General features: G+C 39.7%; 1 protein-coding gene across 1 annotated transcript in view; it reads left to right on the top strand.

Moving 5' to 3' along the window:
- Positions 1 to 22849, top strand: part of RORB (RAR related orphan receptor B) — a gene marked incomplete at both ends in the record, with an annotated part of 62760 nt that overhangs the window by 3141 nt on the left and 36770 nt on the right. Inside the window, 3 exons of the mRNA XM_079789953.1 lie at positions 9807 to 9892; positions 14167 to 14308; positions 19854 to 20255. Coding sequence (XP_079646079.1) covers positions 9807 to 9892; positions 14167 to 14308; positions 19854 to 20255 — 630 coding nt within the window. The remainder of the gene's footprint in view (positions 1 to 9806; positions 9893 to 14166; positions 14309 to 19853; positions 20256 to 22849) is intronic.

Raw genomic sequence — 22849 nt, 5'->3', positions numbered from 1 at the left:
ACCAGTACTAATACATTATTTTTAACTATAATTCATAGTTTACATTAAGGTTCATTCTTTGTGTGGTACCTTATCAGTTTTGACAAACTCATAGACATGCATCCATAATTGCACTGTTGTACAGATTAGTTGCATTACTGTGCCAAGCTGGCCCCAGGTTCCCATACTCAGCCCCACATTGGGCATCATATGTGCCAAGCCAGCTTGACCATGGGTGAACCTGAGAGGGGGCGGTGAAGGACTGAGAAAAGACAGGCAAGAGAATAAAGCTGGGTGCTAGGTGGAACACTGCTCTGATAGAGAGACAGTGCCACAGCCTGCAAGCCTAGTCTTCATTTTATAGCCAGATTCCACAAGGCAAAGTGAGGGCATGGTCAAGATGTTTACAACGTTCTCGCAGGTTTCGAATCTACTCAATTACATGCACCTGATCAAACTTTGTTTACTTGCTGCACATCCCGCAGCCTATATCACTCAGCCACGTGGGACCACAGGTTCGGACCAAGAGGTCAAGCTTACTATAGCCTTTGGCTATCATTGTGCTGGGACTTGCAGGTGGCTTTGCCACAGGAGGATCGTGCCCTCTCCTTAGTCCCAGGCTTGAACCTGTCCAAACGCTGTAGCCGCTCTCCACACATTACCTTAATGATTCTCTGTGTTTTACCTATTTCTCCCACCTCCCTCCCTAGAACCTATGGCAACCATTCATTTTTTTTCACTGTCTTTAAAGTTTTGCCTTTTCCAAAATTTCATACAGTTGGAATCATATATAGCTTGTTAAGACTGGCTTCTTACACCTTGCAGCATGCATATGAAGTTCCTCCATGTCTTTTTCATGGCTTAATAGCCCATTTCTTTTTATCACTGAATAATATTTCATTGTCTGGATGTATCACTGGTAGTTTATCCACTCACCTATTGAAGGATACTTATTTTTTCAAAGTTTGGGGCAATTATGAATAAAGTTGCCATAAACGCATTCCCTTTGCTCTGCATCCTCGCCAGCACTTGGTATTGTCAGGTTTTGGGTGTGTTGTGTGTGTGTGTGTGTGTTTTAATTTTAGTCATTCTAAGATATAGTGGCATTGCATTGTTGTTTGAGTTTTTAATTCTCTAATGACATACAATGTCGAGCATCATTTCATAGGCTGATTTGCCATCCATGTTTTCTTTGGTGTCTGTTTTGATTTTTTACCATTTCTTTGAATTTAAAGAGCTCTTTGAATATTTTGGTTACAAGTCTTATCAGATGTGTTTTACAATATTTTTTCTGTAAATATAAGTCACTCTGTGACTTGTTTCTTCATTCTCTTCATGCAACTTGAATTTTTAACATAAAACGGCTGTATTTTTTCATCTCCTGAAAAGAGGCTTTTTTTTTTTTTTTTGCTCTTTTTTGAATTTTCCCCAAGGGCATGAACTCTGCCTGGTCACTGTGAATCACACGTGTGACCTGGCGTGTGGAGTCCCATCCCTGCTCTCCTTCAGTGGAAATAGTGCTGTGGAAACGAGCTTCCTGTGGAAGGTTTCAGCAAAATGGAGATGAGAGAAGGAGGCTCAGAAACAAACTAAGGAAGTAAGGAGAGACAGGGTTTTTTTCACTGAAGCAAAATAATTGCTGTTTCCTTCTTTTTATAACTGGGAAAAATAGCTATCAAGTGGAGTGCATGTCTTCTTTTGTATATAAAGTTCTCTGTACAGAGAGTTGAGTTTGGGGCAGAAGCCCAGAGAGTTAAATTGTAGAATGTCTTCCCTTTCTCTCCTCCAGATTGTCTCAAACTTTACTACCTATGTGCGTCACGGAGACACTGTTACAATGAAGATTCAGATTCCGTTGGTCTCGGGTAGGACCTAAGTGCTTGCGTATCTATCCAGCGCCCAGATAATAGGAACCCCACTTTGAGACAAGCATTGTAACAGATGAGAGCACTGCAACGAGTATGGGCATGATGGCTCCCCGACTCTGTGTTAACTAAGCTGCACCCAGGAGGTGGGGCAGCTTTCCAAATATTTCCAGAATTAACACGAATAGCTGAAATGAGTTCATTTCTGTTTCAAATATTGCTTGACCCCCCGACCGCCACCAAAAGAAGGAGACTTGGTGCAATTCCATTTTTAAAATAGAAAAACTATTTTTAAACATCTTTTCAAGAGAGGCTCTTTTGCACTCAGCATCCAGAGTTAGTGGCTGTGCCGAGCTGGCACGGCCATGGGTGAACCTGAGAGGGGGCGGTGAAGGATTGAGAAAAGACAGAGAAAAAAATCTGGGCCTGGGTGAGACGCTGTCCTCTCTGATGGAGAGCTAGCGACAGCGCCACGGCCTATAAGCCGAGTCTTTATTTTATAGCCAGATTCCACGAGGCAAAGTAGGGGCGTGGTCAAGATGTTTACAACGTTCTCTTGGGTTTCGAATCTACTCAATGACATGCACCTGATCAAGCTTTGTTTACTTGCTGCACCTCCCGCAGCCTATATCACTCAGCCACGTGGGACCACAGGTTCGGACCATCAGGTCAAGCTTACAACTATAGCCTTTGGCTATACTTGTGCTGGGAGGGCTTTGCCCTCCAAGCTAGGACTTGCACGTGGCTTTGCCAAGAAAGGACCGTGCCCTCTCATTAGTCCGAGGCTTGAATCTGTCCAAACACTGTCTCAGAATGTGAAGATGTAGGCACAGCTGACAACAGTTAAATATGCAAAGGAAACTGGGTATACTGGGTGTTCATTACAATCATGCAAGATGTTTCTGGGAATAGACTGGCTTCTCTTTCTTCTGCCTGGTCAATTAATGACCAGAGTTTTTTGTAAACAATCCTTCAATTGTCTTACTGCCTTTTGCACAAAACAGAAATGCAAAAAAAAAAAAAAAAATAGCAGAAACTACTTTTCTAGAATCCTGTGAAGTTTTTAACTTCCACTAGTGCCAGAGAAATTAAAAATGCCTTCAGTTCTCACTTAGGGTAGCTACAGCTGAATTACCTGGGCATCACAGAACATTTGTTCTCAAACTCCAATGCTGTCCTGGGGACCTTGTTAAACAGCAAATTCTGAGTCGATTGGTCTTGACTAAGTCTTTTTTTTAAAAAAATAGAGAGGAAGGGAGAGGGATAGAGAGATAGAAACATCGATGATGAGAGAGAATCATTAATCGGCTGCCTCCTGCATGCCCCACTCTGAGGATAGGATCGAGCCTGCAACCTAGGCATGTGCCCTGACCGGGAATCGAACCGTGACCTCCTGGTTCATAGGTTGATGCTCAACCATTGAGCCACACCAGCCGGGCTTGAATAAGGCTGGAAGGTCTGCATTTCTTTCATGCTTCCATGCCAGGGCCATAGTATCCGGACCACAATGTGAGTGGTCACAGAAGACATTAATTAATTGCTTTCAATCTGAAGGATGTCAGGTTTTACACACACATTATCACATTAGAATTAAAACTTTTACAGGACAAGAGGTATTTAATGGGAATTCATAAATTATGAGTTTAAAACCACTATGATTTATAAAAGTGATTTGCTTTGTTTCCGAAGGAGATATTTAACTTGTTATCAGTAATTGCCACTAATGATGATCCTAATCACTGACATTGTTCTTTGTGGGTTATATTCTCTGTTATTTAAGTCTTCTGGGGAGTGAGAGTAGGCAAGCACTTCAGGGGAAAATGTTCTTGTGGAAAAGATAAATCAACTCTCTTCATGATAATCCTACAAATTGTGCCTTTGAAAAAGTCATTCTTTTGCCACACCATACGATAGTAATTTTTTTTCTTACTCTAGTTTCCAACGATACATAGGTTAGGAAATTATAATGTTGTAAAAACAAATGTTACCTTTAGGTCATTTAGGAGCTCTCTACTGAATGGAATAGACAGCTCATACAGACCACCACCCAGATTATTACAGAGAAGAGTGTGAGAAGAAAGGGAGACCCCAAATGCTGATAGATGTGAGGGCATTCTAGTAGGAATTAGAGTGCACTGAATTTCATGAGCTATGTTTGGTATTTAAGCAGGAAGCTGGGATTAAGATGTTGTGTGCCTGATGAGATATACGACCCAACAACAGGAATCCTTTACAATCATCATATATTATGATTTAAGGCAGGGGTCCTCAAACTTTTTAAACAGGGGGCCAGTTCACTGTCCCTCAGACCGTTGGAGGGCCGGACTATAGTTTAAAAAAAAAACTATGAACAAATTCCTATGCACACTGCACATATCTTATTTTGAAGTAAAAAAAAACAAAACGGCAAAAACACCCGCATGTGGCCCGCGGGCCGTAGTTTGAGGACGCCTGATTTAAGGGCTAAGCTCAAAGACTTAACTTTTTCCTGAGGGTTTCATTTTCCCACGCCTCCATCCCATTCCAGTCTTAGGGTTATTTTCTGATAAATCAAAGTTAAGTGGAACCAGATCTTAGGAATACTGACTTCATTCTTTAGATTTGCTGGCATGTGACAGCGGAAGGTTTTATACCTGATAAAGGTAGACACTTACCAGTCTGTCCGTGAGAAAAAGAATGAGTACAGACAGTGATTTTTAACTTGGATTTGCCACAAATGATAAATGAGATGCAATTTGAGTAGAAGAGATGCAGCCTGGGCTACTGAGACCACCTGCAAAAGGATTTTCGACCAAAATAGTCATCTTTATTGGAGTTTTTGTATGTGTAAATTGTGCTTTACTCAGACATTAAGAGTTTTTCCTTCACTACCTGCTTTTAGCACAGCTGTAAAATTCTCAAAAACAGAAACTGAGAGGCAAATCCAGTGGTCTGGAATGGGAGTTATTATAGACTGGGTAGATGCTTCTTCTTCTTAAAGGAAAAAAGCAGCGGGGGGGGGGGGGGGGGGCCCAGAAAACAGAAGATGCCACAAGTATAGCCCCAAACCAAAGGTTAGGAAACAGAGAACGAATTACTAGTCACTCCTAAGTATTTTCAGATTCTAGCCTTGTACCAGGTTTTACTTCTTTACAGATGGTTTACCTGCTACGGAGATTTCCTACTTAATAACTTGTTTCACTGAATACTCAGTGGGGCCTTATCATATCATATCAGAATCACCTAGGGGCCTATTCCAAAGTATGCATCCACCCCAACCTCAAGATTCTGATTTTTCTCTCCTCACCTCATATATGGAAAATCAGTGTTGCTTAAAGCCTCTTTTATAGAAGGGAATATGTCAATTTTTTTGGTTGTACTAAAAGAAAAACAATTTTAGGACCACTGCTTTAAAGAGTTATAAAAATTCTCTTTTGGGCTCCACAGAAAATATAACAAAGAAATAAACCTGGACTCTGTCCTCAATGGACTTGGAATGCCCAGAATATAAAAATGGCCAGGTTGAGTTGTAAGAGATGGAATGGTAGGAACTGAGAGTCACAAGAGCACACACAGTAAAAATACTTTCACCAGCCAGAAAGTATCTGAACAGCCCATTCTTACTACCATTCCTGATGGTTGCTTTTAAAAGTTCAGGTATTTGTATGCATATGCGTAACACGTGGACATAGATAATAGGGTGGTGAAGGCTTGGGATGTGGGGGTGGAGGTGGATTAGAAGAAGTCAATGGGGGAGAAGGGGAACATATGTAATACTTTCAACAATAAAGTTTTTTTTAATGAGAAAAAAACGTTAAGGTAATTTTATGGATCACAGCAATACATTTTCTAATTAACTCAATAGTTTAGATTGGTTAATCTAACTTAATACCTGTCTCCACAGGCAGGGGGATCTAAGGGAGCAGAAGGAAAGATAAGCAGAAAGGATTCAACACATGGTGGCTTTGTTGGATGGGAAGGTGCTCTGAGCAAGGACAGACCCTGCCATCTTCAAACAAGAGACAAATTTTGACTACTCTGTAACTATTACATAACTCTGCCAAACTATGGGTATTAAATTATTTATAGTTCAAAAATGGTTCTAATATAAGGTAAACCATGAAATAAGTTTAAGTATATCATGACTTTCTTTGACATTGTAAGAATCATTTCAAAAAACTATCTGATTGCTTTTATAAACAAAAAATTAACTGGTAAATAAACTTTTAAGTAGTCTCTACAAAGGATTACCAACAGAAAAATAAAAGTGAGAGGAAGAAAAAAGAAATGAAAAAAGATCAGCATATCTCGGTGCCGAGCCGGCACGGCCATGGTTGAACCTGAGAGGGGGTGGTGAAGGACTGAGAAAAGACAGACAAGAGAATAAATCTGGGCGCTAGGTGGGACACTGCTCTCTGATGGAGAGACAGTGCCACAGCCTGCAAGCCTAGTCTTCATTTTATAGCCAGATTCCACGAGGCAAAGTGAAGGCGTGGTCAAGATGTTTACAACGTTCTCGAAGATTTCGAATTTACTCAATTACATGCATCTGATCAAACTTTGTTTACTTGCTGCACATCCCGCAGCCTATATCACTCAGCCATGTGGGACCACAGGTTTGGACCATAAGGTCAAGCTTACAACTATAGCCTTTGGCTATCATTGTGCTGGGACTTGCAGGTGGCTTTGCCACAGGAGGATCGTGCCCTCTCATTGGTCCCAGGCTTGAACCTGTCCAAACGCTGTAGCCGCTCTCCACATATCTCAAGCCATCTCTCAGAGCATTTCAGCTCCTCTATGTTTATCTGTCAGAGAAGGCTATTTTTTAATTAATCCATGAGTCAAGCAAAAGTATGAAAGTTGAACTCTCTCCTCAGTTTCCTTATCACACCATCATTGCAACAGGTGATGAGGTCCAAGCCAGCAAATCCTCCGTAGATGCTCAGTTTGAAACCATGATAGATAGCATGTCAGTGGATCTGTATGCACTGCAAGTCAGTTATATTGGAGAGAATGGCTGGTATAGTGGTGAGACATTTAGACATGGCAAACATTGGAGCAATCACATGACCTGTTGTCTTAACCAGTGTCTGAAATACTCTGTCTTGAAGATGTGCTTTATAAAATACATAGTAAAGCCCAGCTGGTATGGCCTAGTGGTTGAGCGTCAACCTATGAACCAGGAGATCACAGTTCAATTTCAGGTCAGGGCACATGCCAGGGTTTGGGGCTCGATCCCCAGTAAGGGGTGTGCAAGAGGCAGCCCATCAATATTTCTATCTCTCTGCCCTTCTCCATTCCTCTCACTCTAAAATCAATTTTAAAAACATATAAAAAATACATAGTATGAATTATCAAGTTGTGGCTCAGAAGCAGTTTATTTTAAATGAGACAAAAGGATTAGTGACTTTAATTTATCTTCATCTATAATAGACCTCAGATTATCTATTCTGCCATAATAAGTAAAAATAGTCATAGGTTTTCCAAACCATTGATCCCTTCCTACACACAGCAACACACATATACCCTTAAGTGGCTTCTTTCTCTTTAAAAAATACTATTCTAATGTTTATGGTTCTTCAGGATTACATGTTGAGCTAGGATTATAAATATGTATAAATATGCAGATGCTCTATCAAATCATTTCTTATCCCATTTGTATTTCCGAAGTTGTGTAAGATAACCTTTGTGGCTTTCAAAAACATCTTCTCACTTCCCAGGGGGCAAATTACCTCTATTTTCATTTCCTTTAGAGTTAGATCATTTTATAATTAAGAACTTATTGAAGCAGATTCGCCCCATGTGTAAGTTACTCCCTGAGGAGTAATTTATGCAAAGAGCCCCCCTGACTTAATATCATATAAGACTAACAACTGTACAATGGATACCTGCGATTCTTAGTCAATTTTGTAATCATTGTAAGGAATTTACTGTTCAAAAGGTTATCACTGTCAAAAATAGTATAAATAACAAATTTTTATTCATTTGGTATTTTTAATAAAATAAGATTTTTAATAAAAGAATAATGATGTGGCTTATCATATTTCTTGTCCAAAAGCATTAAAAATACCAGTTAACAATGATGCTGCTGCTGATGAAGAAGACTGACATTATACAACTCTGCTACTTACAAGGCACTTCTACATACAATATCTTATTTAACCCTCACAAATCAATGAAGCTTGTCAGCTGAGCTTTATAAAGCAGAAAACAAGATCAGAGATTTTATTTTTGCCATGGCCTCAATCATTAACAGATTAGGGACTGGAATCAAGGAGAACAGAACAGAGTAGAATGACATAAAATCTCTCTTTTTTTTTTCCACATCACTAAATCTTGAAAACAAATACTAGTTCATGTAATCTGAAAGCTAAAAGAAAAGAAGCTAATAAAATAGTTTAATAAGCATTTTAGTCAACTTTGTCTTTTCTGATGTTTTTATCAATATCTCTATGGCTGGTGCTCCTGGGATAATATAGGAATTCAAAATTGTATTCATATTTTATCTTTGCGGGAGGCCGAGAAAGGGTTACTGAATGAAGTATCAGGAAAACTGGCTAATTTCTGGTTGCCATCTCCTTAGTCAACTCAAGGCATCATTAGCCACCTTGAGCCTCAGTTTTCTCATAGAACACAACACTGAATTTCTTTGCTTATAAAGATGATTTTGTTGCAGAATTTACCAGGCAACCAGAAAATATACAAGGAGTACTCGGAGATTCAGGAAAAACCCTTTATTTAAAGCAGCGCTGTTGGCTCAGGGAATTCGAAGATCCAAAGCCTGAACAGTTAATACAATGAGACCACCCCTTATATATTCCTAAGTTTCTTTGTTTCCTATCTGTTTCCTAACTAACAGGCTCTTGTGGTGGGCTTTCACATCCCCTCCTGTGTCAGTGAGACTGGGGAAGTTAGATTGTATCTAAATGCCTGGCCTGGGTGGCGCCAGCGACCCCCCACCCCTCCACCCCTCGGCCAAGCTGCCAAATTCCTGGCCCATGGCCCCTGCAAACTGGGAGCACCCAGGAAAACAGATTATTGCCTAAGGAAGGGGCAGTGACTTAATTACAGACTAACAAGAATGTGCACTAGGACACTGGTCACTGGCACAGATTCAGATTGCTAGCCATCACCCCCGTGCCCCCCCCCCAGGTTTCCCCCTATATTCCTCCTCAATTTAAACTTACTATGAAATACTTAATTGCAAAAAATGTAAAGTGGTATCATTTTTAAGGTGGAACAATAAGGTAAAGAGGTTTATGTCTTGCTTGCATTTATTTATTTTGTATATTTAAAGGTCAGAAATTGTAGAAAAGCATCCACGTGGCACATTCATATACAAAGCATTTTGAAGCATATTTTGCATATTTTAATTTGGGTGTAGGAAAAGCAAATCTTCCTAGTGTGTATATTGTATCTTATGTAAACAACATTTATTATTTTAGTGGACATATAGAGTATGCTCAGTAAATATTTGACTGATTTATCATCGGCATTTTCACAAGTAAACATTCAGCCACATAATGTATAAAATCAGCACCACCCCCTCCAGTTTTGCTTTACTTGCCTATTTTAAAAATTATTGAAATCAGGCAATGTGATAGCTCTTCTTAACCTAATGTTTGAAGTGCAAAATAAGAAAACCAAAGCCTCAGGTCCAAGGGATTTTTGACTCACATTATTTCAAGGTCAAGTTTATAAAGGAGAAAATGATGAAGGCAAGAGTTTACAAAACATCTGTTTTCTGGTTATATTCTTTAGTTTGAGGGAAAAAAGCAAGTTAGATGCCCCCCCGCCCTTTCAATTAGAAGGGGCTTAGGGAGGCCATTCCAATAGTAGTAGATCACACCACACGACACCTCTACTCCCACGCCAGTGTCTTCAAGCACCAAGGTCATGGCAGGGAGGGGTGGAGAGGAAGGTAGGGGGGTGAAAGTAAGAAGACAACTCTGTGAGCTCAAAATGTCTGTTTTCCCTTTTCAGCACAAATTGAAGTGATACCATGCAAAATTTGTGGCGATAAGTCCTCCGGGATCCACTACGGAGTCATCACGTGTGAAGGCTGCAAGGTATGGGGCTTTAACACAGCACTGCCCACAGCATCCGTGTTTGCCTCAGGCACCTGTGTACCTCAGGATGCATGTGGTGACACCGTTTTAAAGAAGGCCTGCTATAGCATTCGTGTGCCTGCTGCTGACATTCGGGGATTCTTGCTTGATTGGTGGGTGGGTTTTCCATGCCTTGGCCTTTCACCTTTTTGCTATTGTCTAACTGGTCAGCAGATGCTTAAAAACAGATTGTTACGTAAAAGCTTGAATTATTCACATTTACAGAGATATAAATGCTGATTCTTCCCTTTTTAAATCAGTATTATCTCCAATAAATTCTAGGGCATTTATTACTATATGAAGAAACTAAAGGTGAAAATAAAGATTATAAGCTAATGGGCCTACATTTATTTATCTGCTTGAGTAAGAAGTCAAAGGAAGAGTTGCATTTATGCATATAGCCATCCTTTATTCTCACATTCCAGAAAAATGTAAAAAAACAAACAAACCTGGAAGCATGAAATGTTAGACGTAAACCAGATAATCTCTAAATTAATTAAAAAGCATCTGCCTAACCTCCTCATTTTTCAATGAGGTCCTGAGGTATAAACAAGATTATGTCATTTGACCAATGTCACTGATCTGGCTAGCGAGAGAACATGGCCAACAACATGGGTGTTTTCATTCTTGGTTCAATGTCCCCCTCCAGGACAGATTCACCATTCCTTGCAAAACAAATGGACAAGTTGCTTTTAAAATACAAAGCTGAGAGAGAGAGAGAGAGAGAGAGAGAGAGAGAGAGAGAGAGAGAGAGAGAGAGAGAGAGAGAAGAGAAAGAGAAAGAGAGAAAGTAAGTTGGTGGGTATAGTGGTTAACACAGACCTAATCTGAAATGAGAGAAATTTGAAACTTAATAGTACATTTGTTGACTTAATCTTTAGAAGAAAAGAAAGACTACATATCAAGGGGGAAATACTAGTAAAAGCAGTTCTACAACTAATTTTAAAGGGTAACGTGGAACCAGAACAAATAAAATCAGCTGTAGTCTGGTAAGGAAAAGAGATATGCTGGCAAAGTTACTGATAAAAGCAATTATATTTTTGATAAAAAATGCAAGAGAGTAAATCATTAATTTAAGGTTGGTTCTAAGAATCTTGAGAGACTTTCAAATATAAATAAAACAAAACATTCTATATCTGTCAAGTAGTAGTATGAAAAATTGGCAATGTCTTATCATAGTCTCAAAAACACACACAAAAAAACCATGATTCCTGGAATTAAAACTGGAGGTAAGGAAAAAAAGAAATATATGAAAATAAAATTGGGGAGGGATGCAGAAAAGGGAAAATAACATTAATATAAGAACCCATTGATATACTGACTTTCTTTCAAAGTGATTTGAACATCATGAGATGTGCTTTTCATTCTTCTGCAGACCCACAATTAAGAACTGCATATTAGCCCAGATGGTGTGGCTCAGTGGTTGAGCATTGACCTATGAATGAGGAGGTCACAGTTCAATTCCCAGTCAGGGCACATGCCTAAGTTGCAGGCTCAATCCCCAGTAGGGGGCATGCAGGAGGAAGCCGATTGGTGATTCTCTCTTATCATTGATGTTTCCATTCTCTCTCCCTCTCCCTTCCTCTCTGAAATCCATAAAAAAAGTTTTTTTTAAAAAAAAGAACTGCATGTTATCCACTTTCATGCAATTTTTTCAACTCATCATAAGGAACAATAAGGCAAAAGTACAAATCAGCAATTTTTTACCCTCCCAGAATGTTATCACTACTGTTGGGCAGGTAGATGGTTTTCTTCACAAATGCTAATAATTTTGGAATCAGAACCCACTCTAGTGAAAGCTGGTCTAGTTTACATAGTGTACACACACACACACACACACACACACACACATGCTTTTTAGACTAGTTTCAAAGCAGAAATGTATTGTGTTTCATTGCATAAGCTCTAATGGAAAATATCTGATATCAAAAGATAAGGATATGTTCATGTTAAGGAGCAAAACATTTGAAACAGTAATTCCCAAAAGATTTAACTACTGAACAAATATATCCCAACAGGTCAATAGCCAGGGACAAGTGTTTAGGCTCCTGTCATTTCTTCTATTTAAAGGAGGAATCCACAATCAAAGAAATTAGGTTGCTATTCTGAAGCACACACTGAGGTTTTAGTCAAAATGACATTGTACACCACACTGGTGTTGTTGTTTTTTTTAATTCCATGGGAAAACCCACAGTTGTAAATATGCTACGTTTTTCTTGAAACAGAACACTCAAGAAATTCTGTTTAGAACAAGATGTCAGTGTCAGCACATCTAGTAGCAACCTCTGAGCTTTCATAATACTGTTTCCCAGTCAACATAAACAACCCATTTTAAACAACATCAAGTCAGCTTGTGCACTTATTCGAATTTCTAGTCAATTTTTTACAATAATGAGCAACAGATACATAAGTAATGCCTCACAATTAATGTCAAATTGGCCTTAAATTAGGCTTGGAGCCATGACGTCAGAAGGGTCTTTTCTGCCCATTCATTTAAGTAAGTGGCCCTAGAGAGTATCCAAAAATTCAAAACCGCCCAATTCTTCCCTAAATTGTAAATTCCCAAGGTATCTTTAGTCAGTTCCGATGGGCTGAGGTTATGCTTTCTGACAGCTTTTGCAGAATATGAAATACATCATTTCAATCCCTGGGGGCTTGGTTGGTTATGATCTCCATTTTAAGGGGCATGAATTCGTTAGAACTGGGCCATCAGATACCGCGTTCTGCCACCATTGGTCCATTAAATAAATAATACACATGTATTTGTGGGGATGAAACTAGTCTTTGTTGTTGAAAGGCTTGGGGGTTACACCACAAAACCAGCTGGCCCGCTCTCTCTATGAAGATCCTGGGCCGCGCATCCATTTCTGAGGTTTTTCACCAGGCCCGCCAACCTCTCTTTACAGTGCCATGCCGGGCCATATGGGAGCCTGAAACAAAGGGCAATCGCTAATCTTGATCTTGTCTTTAGTTAAACAGCTGGAAGATTTTTTGCATTAGTGTTGATTTTTAATATACTGTGTTATTATATGACTTATCTTGTTTACCAAGTTTTTGGGTGATCCTTACATTTTGGGGCCAAGGTAACTGCCTCATGAGCCTCACCTTAGTCCCAGCCCCACCCCATCTCCTGTTGAGGACACACACACCCTTTTGACAGAAGTCAGGGGACCTATTCCAGGCCTCTCAGCAAGATGGGTATTGGGTTTACCACCTGGAACTTCTCTAGCTTTCCTCTTGCAAAACATATTACTGTGGGTTATCTTTTCCTAAAATTTCTCCTGGTAAATCTGTAGACTACCACTTTGTTGCACTTGGCTCTTTGGCTATATTGCAATGCAAGAGTGAAGAGTGATTAGGGAAACTGATTAAATAGGTGAATGACACTTTTGTATCTCTAGAGAAAATGTTGATTTCCTGGTAGGGTCTTCTATAAGATAACTAAGGCAAGTGGTATCCAAAAAGTAAAAAATTAATAAACTCAGCTGTGGTTTATTCAGGAGGGCAATGTATGGTCCATGGCAGTTCATGGTGTACCAAAAAGAACCAAACTTATTTACATAAAAACTTCCTACATCAGTATAGCCTGAGGCCAAGCAGAGAGCATTAATTCAGCTTTTACTTATTGCTTATGTTTTATTGAACAGTTAATATACTATGGTTTCTTATTCAACGATGTGATTGATTAAAAGTACATCACTGGTTCAAAAAACAACCTTCCACATACATTCTGGCCAAATTCAAAAATTTTCAAATGGCAAAAATGCATCTTAGAAACTAGGAAGATAGTAGTATATACCGAGCCCAAACTCCTCAATACTGCTGTTTCAACCAATACCCCAGTCCCTCACCCCCACTGCACTTGACATAAGCCTCTGTTATCATCCCCATCAAGTTTTGTCATATTTGGCTTAGCAGTGACACTTCCCTCTGCCACTCCTTTCCCACTGTTCTTTTAGGGCAGGAGCTCTGTTCTGGTTTTCTTTGCATAAAGCAGCATAGCTCGCAAATGTCTTTAGTAAACATTGATTGAATGAAGGAATGAATGCTACTTTCCTATCTCTATAGATAGCACATATTTTCCCTGGTAGAAACATCCTTAAGCATCCAAAGAATTTTAAAAATCAAACGCAGTTATGTTCACTGGAGAAAATGTAGCAAATATATATATGTTAATAGTCTCTGTTCCCATTCTTATGTCTCTATCTCCCTCCCATTCTTTTTCTCCCCTCCAGGGATTCTTCAGGAGGAGCCAGCAGAACAATGCCTCTTACTCCTGCCCAAGGCAGAGAAACTGTTTAATTGACAGAACCAACAGAAACCGTTGCCAACACTGCCGACTGCAGAAGTGTCTTGCCCTAGGAATGTCAAGAGATGGTAAGGCATTGCCTTCCTATTTCTTACATAAAGGCTTTCAAATGAAGGCTTTCCTGGAATCTATTTAAGCCACTGGAAGAATTCTAGACAAAGGGAATTGGAAATAAGAAGGAAAAAAAGCATGTGCTGGTAGTGCATTAAAAGGAAAAGTAAGAACATACAAAAATATAGTATTGCCGATGAAACAGGAAGCAAGGAAAGGCTTTACTGTAGCTTTTGGAGCAACCTGTGCTAACTAAGTGGGGTGAAAGCCACATAGTCCTAGACTGAAGGTGACCACCTGTCTAGGTTTGCCTGAAAATGAGGGGTTGGTTTCCTAGAACATGAGATTTTCAGAGCTAAAACTGGGAAGTCCTGGGAAAATAGAACCATTTGGTTGCAGGGTAAGTCTTACTGGTGCGCAGGTTGCTTAATATGTGGAGATGCTAAGGAACAGAACATGTTTCTATAGGAAGCCCAGAAGCTCGTTGGCCCGTCACAGCTCCTCAGATAAGGATGTAGACTATCCTGAGCCATGATGAAAATCCCAAATGCCAGAGCAGCAGTCCAGGTCTTAGAAGGGTTGTGTAGGTAGTGTCCTTCTCAGAATATGACTCAAGTGTGCACTCCACCTTCATGCCCAACCCAACTGGGTGGCTTGACTCAACAGGTGAACTTAGATTAATGAAAGAGGACAAATAAATTCAAACAAAAAAATTTTCATGTAGCTTTTCTTCCATTTTTAAGCATTCATCTAAACTAATTATTTTCCCACTGGCATGGACCACAGCACTGCTGTATCAGATTGTGAGCAGTCCTGAGTCTTGGGGCCATTTCTGTCTTGTTCCCACTGTATCGTCAGGGTATGCTTAAAAGCAGCCACCTAGATGTTTGTTTAATGAACCATGGCATTCTCTTTTACCCAGAGCCTGAGACACAGTGCCCTGATATTTATTCTCTTTATATGAAGCACTGTAGATTCTGTGCCCCTGGTCACACTGCCTCTAATGCAGTTCAAGGTGGTGAAGACCCAACCCCCTCAAAAGAAAAAAAATAAATACTTCCAAATTATTTTTTAAATGGATAATTGGCATGTATTGTCCCTTGGTATAAAGGGATTTTATGAATTATTAAATTAAATGTGGGCCTTTTAGTCATTTGGATAAATTCAACTCCACATAGGTCTTGATATCTAAGCATACAAACTGCTTACTTCTTAGCTTGCATTCTCCAACCCGTTATATCTTGAATTTTTGTTTACGTTTTCTCTAATTTTTAACCCACCTAAACTTGTCTTACACAAAAGTACACATATGAGATAAATTTGATCAAAAAATAAAAAGAAGAAAAAGAATCTGACCTTGAGCCCTTTAGTTTACAGGTAAGCTTCCAAAGATGCAGAACTGTAAGTTTCCAAAATTTTTCTATTTATTACCTGATTTTTTTGTTTATTTGTTTTTCTAGACTTGTTAACCTCATAGATATACTCCTAGGGTAAACTTTCAGCACTTGTAGTTCTACATACTAAAGTGAAGAAAAATGGGAGATTGGGGTTAAGTGGTTTTCAAGATTTATTTAGTAAAATTTTAAGGTGGAAGTATGCATTTATATGTGTGTGTGAATTAATAGCATGTATATGCCCACTGCATCTTCTCTACCATTTTATTGCTTTTTAACTGGACCCTTAAAATAATGATAGTTGCAGAAATCTTCAATGTTTCCAATTGTACTACTATACTGGTAAACAAACAAACAAAAAATAGAAAAATGTTTGCATCAGTAGGAAGATATTGAGCTCCAAAGAGAAAACATGACACCCATCTTGCAGTAATTAAGTCTGTGTCCTCCTTAATGACATTCCTCTATGAAAAACTAGAAGCTGTCCTACAAGGTAGTAAGTAGATGTCTTTGAAGAAGCAATAACTTTGTTTCATTGTTACTCCAGAAACTTTCATTCCATTTAGAATCCCACAATCCAAATAAATATAAAAAGATTTCCGATATTTTGTGAAAATTGTTCTTTGCTAGTGTGGGATCAACATGAGGGTTAAGAGCTTATCATGAGCAAATACCATCATCACTGAATATTTATGAAGCACTTGCAATGTATACAGAATTGTGCTAGTTTCTTTGAGAGCTAGAGGTTTAACAAGAGACTGCCTCTATACTCAAGTGAATCTCATTAGCAGAATAATTCCAGTTTGAGAGGGGCAAACACTCAAAATATGTGCCATTCTGATTAATGGTTAGTGGTGAGAAGAATGCTAATATTTGAAACTATAATAGTAATACAGCCTTTGTTGAAATAGGCCTATGGATACAACAAATGTATTGACAAAGAGTGACAAGGAATTATTTATATGTTAGGAAAGTTCAGTGGATTTACTTTTGCCATTTACTGTAATTTTCCCCAAATATGTCACTACATTTATTATAGGAAGGGGCATAAAACTGAAACACTGGCTCATGAGTATTTCTGAAATAAATGGGAAATTCTTTCTAAAGTAGTACTATAGCAATTGTCAGTAAAGTCCACAATTTAGGATAAAGCCTGATAATTCCAAAAGGTAGTAGGGCTTTAAGTTGCCTCTCTGAAAATATTTCAGCTTGCTCAGTGACCTGATAAGTTAATTTCCTGGAAAGGGCATAATTATTCATCACTGAGTTTTCAGATGTTCACCAGGGCACAGGTCTTGACTGCATACTTATTTGACACTGTTAGCTTTGATTTTGAGATCAAAAGCAGAATTCTGAACCTAAAATTATTAAATATGGGGTCTTGACTGAGCTCATTCATTCGTCTTCTATCAGCTACAAGTTACTCTGTGCCTCTATTGATTATAGATGGCTTTGTCTGGGATAACTGAGGTGACTCGACTCTACCTCACATATCTTATCCTCCAGCAAGCTAGGTGAGGCCTGTCCTTTTCATGGTGTGATACGCAATCACATAAGCATTTTGGAAGCCTCTATTTGCATCACATATGTCAATATCCCATTGGCCAGAGCAGGCCACATGACCCCGAGTAAGAATGCCTACACAGATAAAAGGGCCCTGTAAATTTACACGAGGAAGAAATGGAAGTAGGTAAGAAAAATCAGGGTCATTAATAAATTCAATCAACCACAATGTATAATTCACCTAAATACAGTGTGAATTATACATTGTGGTTGATTGAAATGCAGAAATCTAAAACAAGGATTGAATGGAAAGTTTTAAAAGAGACACTGCATTTCTACCTTCATGTTAAAAGAGCTTCTCATTATCCTTTTTTTCTCCCTATAAATTTTAAGCGAACAAATGCAAAACTATTCTACTAAAGTAAGTCAGAAAGTAAACATACTCGAACCAGAACAAAAACTTAATCTATAGCAATAGATACAAAGTTGGTCTTCACCACCACAGCTCTGTAACAAAGAGCTGTCCGAAGCCTACATGAATGCAACAAACAGAGGCTCAGCAAATAAAAAAGCATGTCACATTACTTTCCTGGGGGGGAAGGTTCTTTCTGAATCCAAATGTGTCATGATTTATTTTATCTTATACAAAATAATTTTTTTCACTAGAGAATTAAATGATGTATAAAGATATAATATAAAGATACAGAGAACACTTTCCCTAAAAGTCACTATAGAATTCTGTCCATGGACAAACTACAAATATCACAAAAATTAGTAAGCAAATAAATTTGTCTTTGAGAAGCAGAGTCTAATAAAGACAGTGTCTCTACAAACAAAGTTAAATACAATTATCTAAATGATTCAAGACCCTACAGAAATGACAGTTGAGCTGGAAAGAGGAATTTGGTCTAAATTAACCAGATTAATTTTCTTCATTCAGAAAAATTACTGGATAATTGCTACTATGTTTTCCAACTTAGGCAGCATCAGAAAGCAAAAACATAGGATTAAAGAGACATAGGAAGGGTCTGGGCTGCTCCAAGTCCACCCCTCACATCCACAGTCCTGCAGGCAGGCAGGAGGAAAATTACATGCTTGTCACCGGAAAGTGTACACAGTTACTCAGAACTTAATCTCCTAGTCACACTCGGCAGTGACAGAGGTTGGGAAACGTGGTCTCTGTTCTGAACAGCTGATGCTTAGATAAAATTCGGTAGCTCTGTAACCAGCACATGGAGAAAATGAACTGAAGAACTGTGGGGGATGAGTGGCAGCTCCTTCACAGCAGGGATCTCTTCCGCAGGCCCTTCGTGCCGGGCTGGAGAGTTAGTTCTTAAGCACGTCCCTGTTTAGTTATTCTCAGAAGTTATGCTCATCAACCCTAATGACCGAATCAGGGGTTGAACCAGTTTCTTGCCTCCACTTTATTCTTTCTACATTCTCTGAGCTCCCAACACCATCAGGTGACGGGAACACTGTCACAAAGGAAAACAGAGACTCAGAGAGGAGCCTCCAAGTTTGTCACAGTTCCCACTGTTAACATGAGTTGAACGACATACAGCTGGATGATTCAGACAAGGGAGCCCCTGGACTCAGGATGTTCACAGCCTAAAGTGGGAGTTGACAGCTGGTGAGGAAAACATCACTACCTATGACAGTTCAGGAGATTAATCTCTGTAAGTTATGAAACAATGCATTCAGCCCGGCCGGCATGGCTCAGTGGTTGAGTGTTGACCTATGAACCTGGAGGTCACGGTTTGATTCCCAGTCAGGGCACATGCCTGGGTTGTGGGCTTGATCCCCAGTGTGGGGCATGCAGGAGGCAGCCGATCAATGATTCTCTCATCATTGATGTTTCTATCTCTCTCTCCCTCTCCCTTCCTCTCTGAAATCAATAAAAATATATTATTTAAAAAGAAACAATGCATTCAGATGAAAGCATCCTCATATCACTCTATGACCACTTCCAGAGCCTCTTCCTCCTTTTTCCTCAGAATGGCTAAGGCTTTTGGCAGAAGAGATGGGCAATACAAAACTCGGGAGGGGGACTGTGGAATGAGGGAGGAGGGGTTACTGTTGGATCACTTGCTGGCCACTAAATGCACAAACTTCTTCCAAAGATCCATTTCATTTGCCCCAAAAGCCAACTGAAGGCAAATGATGTGGTTTACTTAAAACTATGTTTATCACCCTGCCCCACATTCTTGTTCTTACCCAACACACTAGAAAATAGTGAAATTATAAGGTCCTAGTCAACAATCTAATAATCCTAATGCTTAAGAGAGGAAGTTAACAATGAGTTTAGGTTGACATCTTCATAGCAGGTACTATTTGGTAGTTTGTATTATTTATGATTTTTTTTCCCCACAAGTAAAAAAGAACAAGAAAATATGCTTTCTAACTTCACATCAATAAGAAATACATAAGTTTTCACATTTCTTCCTAGCTTAGATTTAATTCTCCCCATGCATATAAACCAGTAAGGACACCCATGAATATAAATTTTACCAAATACGGAGTGCAAATGAATGGGCTCTTGGGCTATGGTGCTAGGAGTCCATGCATTTGCTATTGAGGGGACAGCCATCCATGACCCGCTGGACTTGAGGTGGTCAGCGAGAATGATAACCGCACGCGCTGTTCTCTGCTTTTCTCTCCGACCCAGCTGTGAAGTTTGGGAGGATGTCCAAGAAGCAGAGGGACAGCCTGTATGCCGAGGTGCAGAAGCACCAGCAGCGGCTGCAGGAGCAGCGGCAGCAGCAGAGCGGGGAGGCGGAAGCCCTCGCCAGGGTGTACAGCAGCAGCATCAGCAACAGCCTCAGCAATCTGAACAACGAGGCCGGCGGCACTTATGCCAATGGACACGTCATTGACCTGCCCAAATCCGAGGGTTACTACAGCGTGGATTCCGGCCAGCCGTCCCCCGATCAGTCAGGACTTGACATGACTGGGATCAAACAGATAAAGCAAGAACCCATCTATGACCTCACATCCGTGTCCAACTTGTTTACCTATAGCTCTTTCAACAACGGGCAGCTAGCACCAGGGATAACAATGACTGAAATCGGTAAGTGGGAGTCTCCCCCCTCATTTTTGGAAATTCTGCTTTGAAGGTGCCTTGGTCCTATCTCTGGGGTCATTTTCTCAGTTTGTTGAATTGCTTGCATTCATGGCTTCTAGGGAGAAAAGTAATTGATTTTAAAATATTTTCTAATAACTGTCGCTGTTTCCCTATCCAATAAAAATCTGTCCCAAGCAAAGGAAGAAATTATACATAGAAAGATGCTATCTGTAAAGAACAGATGCTATCTGTTAAATTTGGGTTCGTCACCGAAAGAAAAATATGATGGTTATAAACAGGAAACTTTCAGCAAGGGGCTATTACACGTGAAATAACTAAGGGATCCAGACACAGTATGTAAGAATTGAATGAACAGGGCTCCAACTCTCCCTCTAAGATAACAGAAGCAAATGGCACCTCAGTTTCCTTCTTAGTAAAGGCAGCGGGGTAGACCAGGAGACCTCTAAGCCTCTTGCAGATCTGAATTCAAGAATTCTACATGGGAATAAAATCTGAATTACTGGCAATGAAAGCGTCTAGTCTGGAGTGTGGCAGAACCTAAGAGCAACAAACTAGCTCTGGTGAGGAGGGCTAGTCACAAGCGTGATGATCAGTAACCCAGTCCTCCTTCTGCTGTGATGTTCTTTGAGTCCTAAGGAGTGGTCTTCAAGAGTGTCCTACCCTAGGATGCTCTTCTTACCTGTCACAACTGTGTCTGACCCTGTGAAGCTCAGGAGCCTATGAAATGTTTAACCAGTTGATCTCACTAACTAATTGCCATAAAAATACCAATGTGGGTTTGACACATTACCCTCCTGGAGTTGCATGCTAACAGTAGCCTAGAAGAGCTAAACAAACAGTGGCTACCAGGACTCAGTGTACTGGGGAAAGCAATGTGGAGCTCAGAAACCGCTGAGGCCTCCTCACAGCCCACCCTGACAGACGGCAGGGCAAGCATGTTTAAGAACCAGGCCACCTGCGTTTCAACCCCGACTCTGTGGCTTAGTATTTGAGCTGGAGCAAGTTTCTCAATCCCAGTTTACTCATCTTTTTTTTCTCATCTTTAAAAAGAGAAAAAACATTAGTTTGTAGAGCACATGGTGGTTGTAAGAATTACGTGAGTTAATACTTGTAAAACAGAGCAATGTTTGGAACTCAGCAAATGCCTAATAACGCTTGGCGGATATTGCTGCATGCCACGTGCTCAGGCACCTTCTCTGTCTGCAGCCTAAAGCCTACGAGTGTTTTAAATAAAGTTGATGTGAACACATAATGAAGTACATGCCATATGTATCTTGGCTACTTCCACCATCTGGTGGAGGGAGGAGCAATGTTACACAGTTATAAAACCCGGAACATTCTTTCTCTCTTTTAGCAATTCAGGATGCAGCAGTGAGTAAAGAAGTTGTTGACAAAACATCTGAAATGACATACACTGAGAGATGTAGAAAACTAAACATCAGCTATAATACAAAATATTAGTTACTATTGCCATCCTTAACCTTGCTTTTTAACTATGTCACAGGCACTTTGTACCCACTTCATTTTCACGAGCATCTTATAAGTACAAATATTATTCCCATTTTACAGATGAGGAAACAGAGGTTTAGGGAAGTCTCCTGATTTTCCCAGATTCCTTTAGTTACTAAGTGATAGAGCCAGTTTCCACCCTAGGCAGTCTGATTCCAGAGCCCTTTTTCTTATCCATTATTCTGTTACCTGTTGTGGATTTAATATTCACACACTGCATTGTCAACAAATAGGGACAGTCTTTTTAAATGAAGTCACTTAAATCTTTCCAAGAGAGCATGTTATGGGAGAAGAGAGAGAGAGAGAGAGAGAGAGAGAGAGAGAGAGAGAGAGAGAGAGAAAGTCAGCACCATTTTTCACTTTTATCCTACTTAATATCTAAGTGCAAGAGTCTGCTATTGATTTGGAACACATGTTCAAAACCTAATGAAACAAAACTCACAATTCTTGGGCAGCATTCTTCCCCATACCCAGAAAATAAAGTCTTGTAAGAATTCAAAAATCATAGTTTTCTTGTCATCTAGAATCACTAGAAGTATGGAAAAAGAAATACAGCCAAAACCATCAGGCCTGGGTCACCGTAGGCAAGTCACTTTTCCTCTCTGGCCTTCAGTTTATTATTCTCAGAACTGCTGCCTTTGGACTAGATAATCTCAAAATTCATCCAGATGTTTTACATAGAAAGTGATACCCAAAATGGACTGGCATATATTTTTTAATTATTTCAAGATACCATTAGTCTTTAGAATAGCTCTAGATATTCTTAAACTTTGGAGACCTCTTTCATCAGACATTTAGGGGTGCGATTAGATTGTCCTGCTAATGCTCCCATATTTAGCAGGCTCTTAAACCTAAATATTGACTTGGTTCACATTTATTTAAAACAGCAATGCCATCTAGTGGACACAAACTCCTTCAATGGGTGTAGGCACCTATGACAAGCCACAGTGATTGGACGTGCTATTCTTTCCTGCACCGTGCAAAAAACTGCCACTCATTTCACTAAAACCTAAGTCCACAACAGTGTTGGTGAGAAGGCATCAGAGGTATAGCATTGATGGTTAAGAACT

Source organism: Cnephaeus nilssonii, assembly GCF_951640355.1.
Source record: "Cnephaeus nilssonii genome assembly, chromosome: 14".
Taxonomy (NCBI): domain Eukaryota; kingdom Metazoa; phylum Chordata; class Mammalia; order Chiroptera; family Vespertilionidae; genus Cnephaeus; species Cnephaeus nilssonii.
Note: the sequence above shows the minus strand (reverse complement) of the source record. Positions and strands in the feature narration are given on the sequence as shown.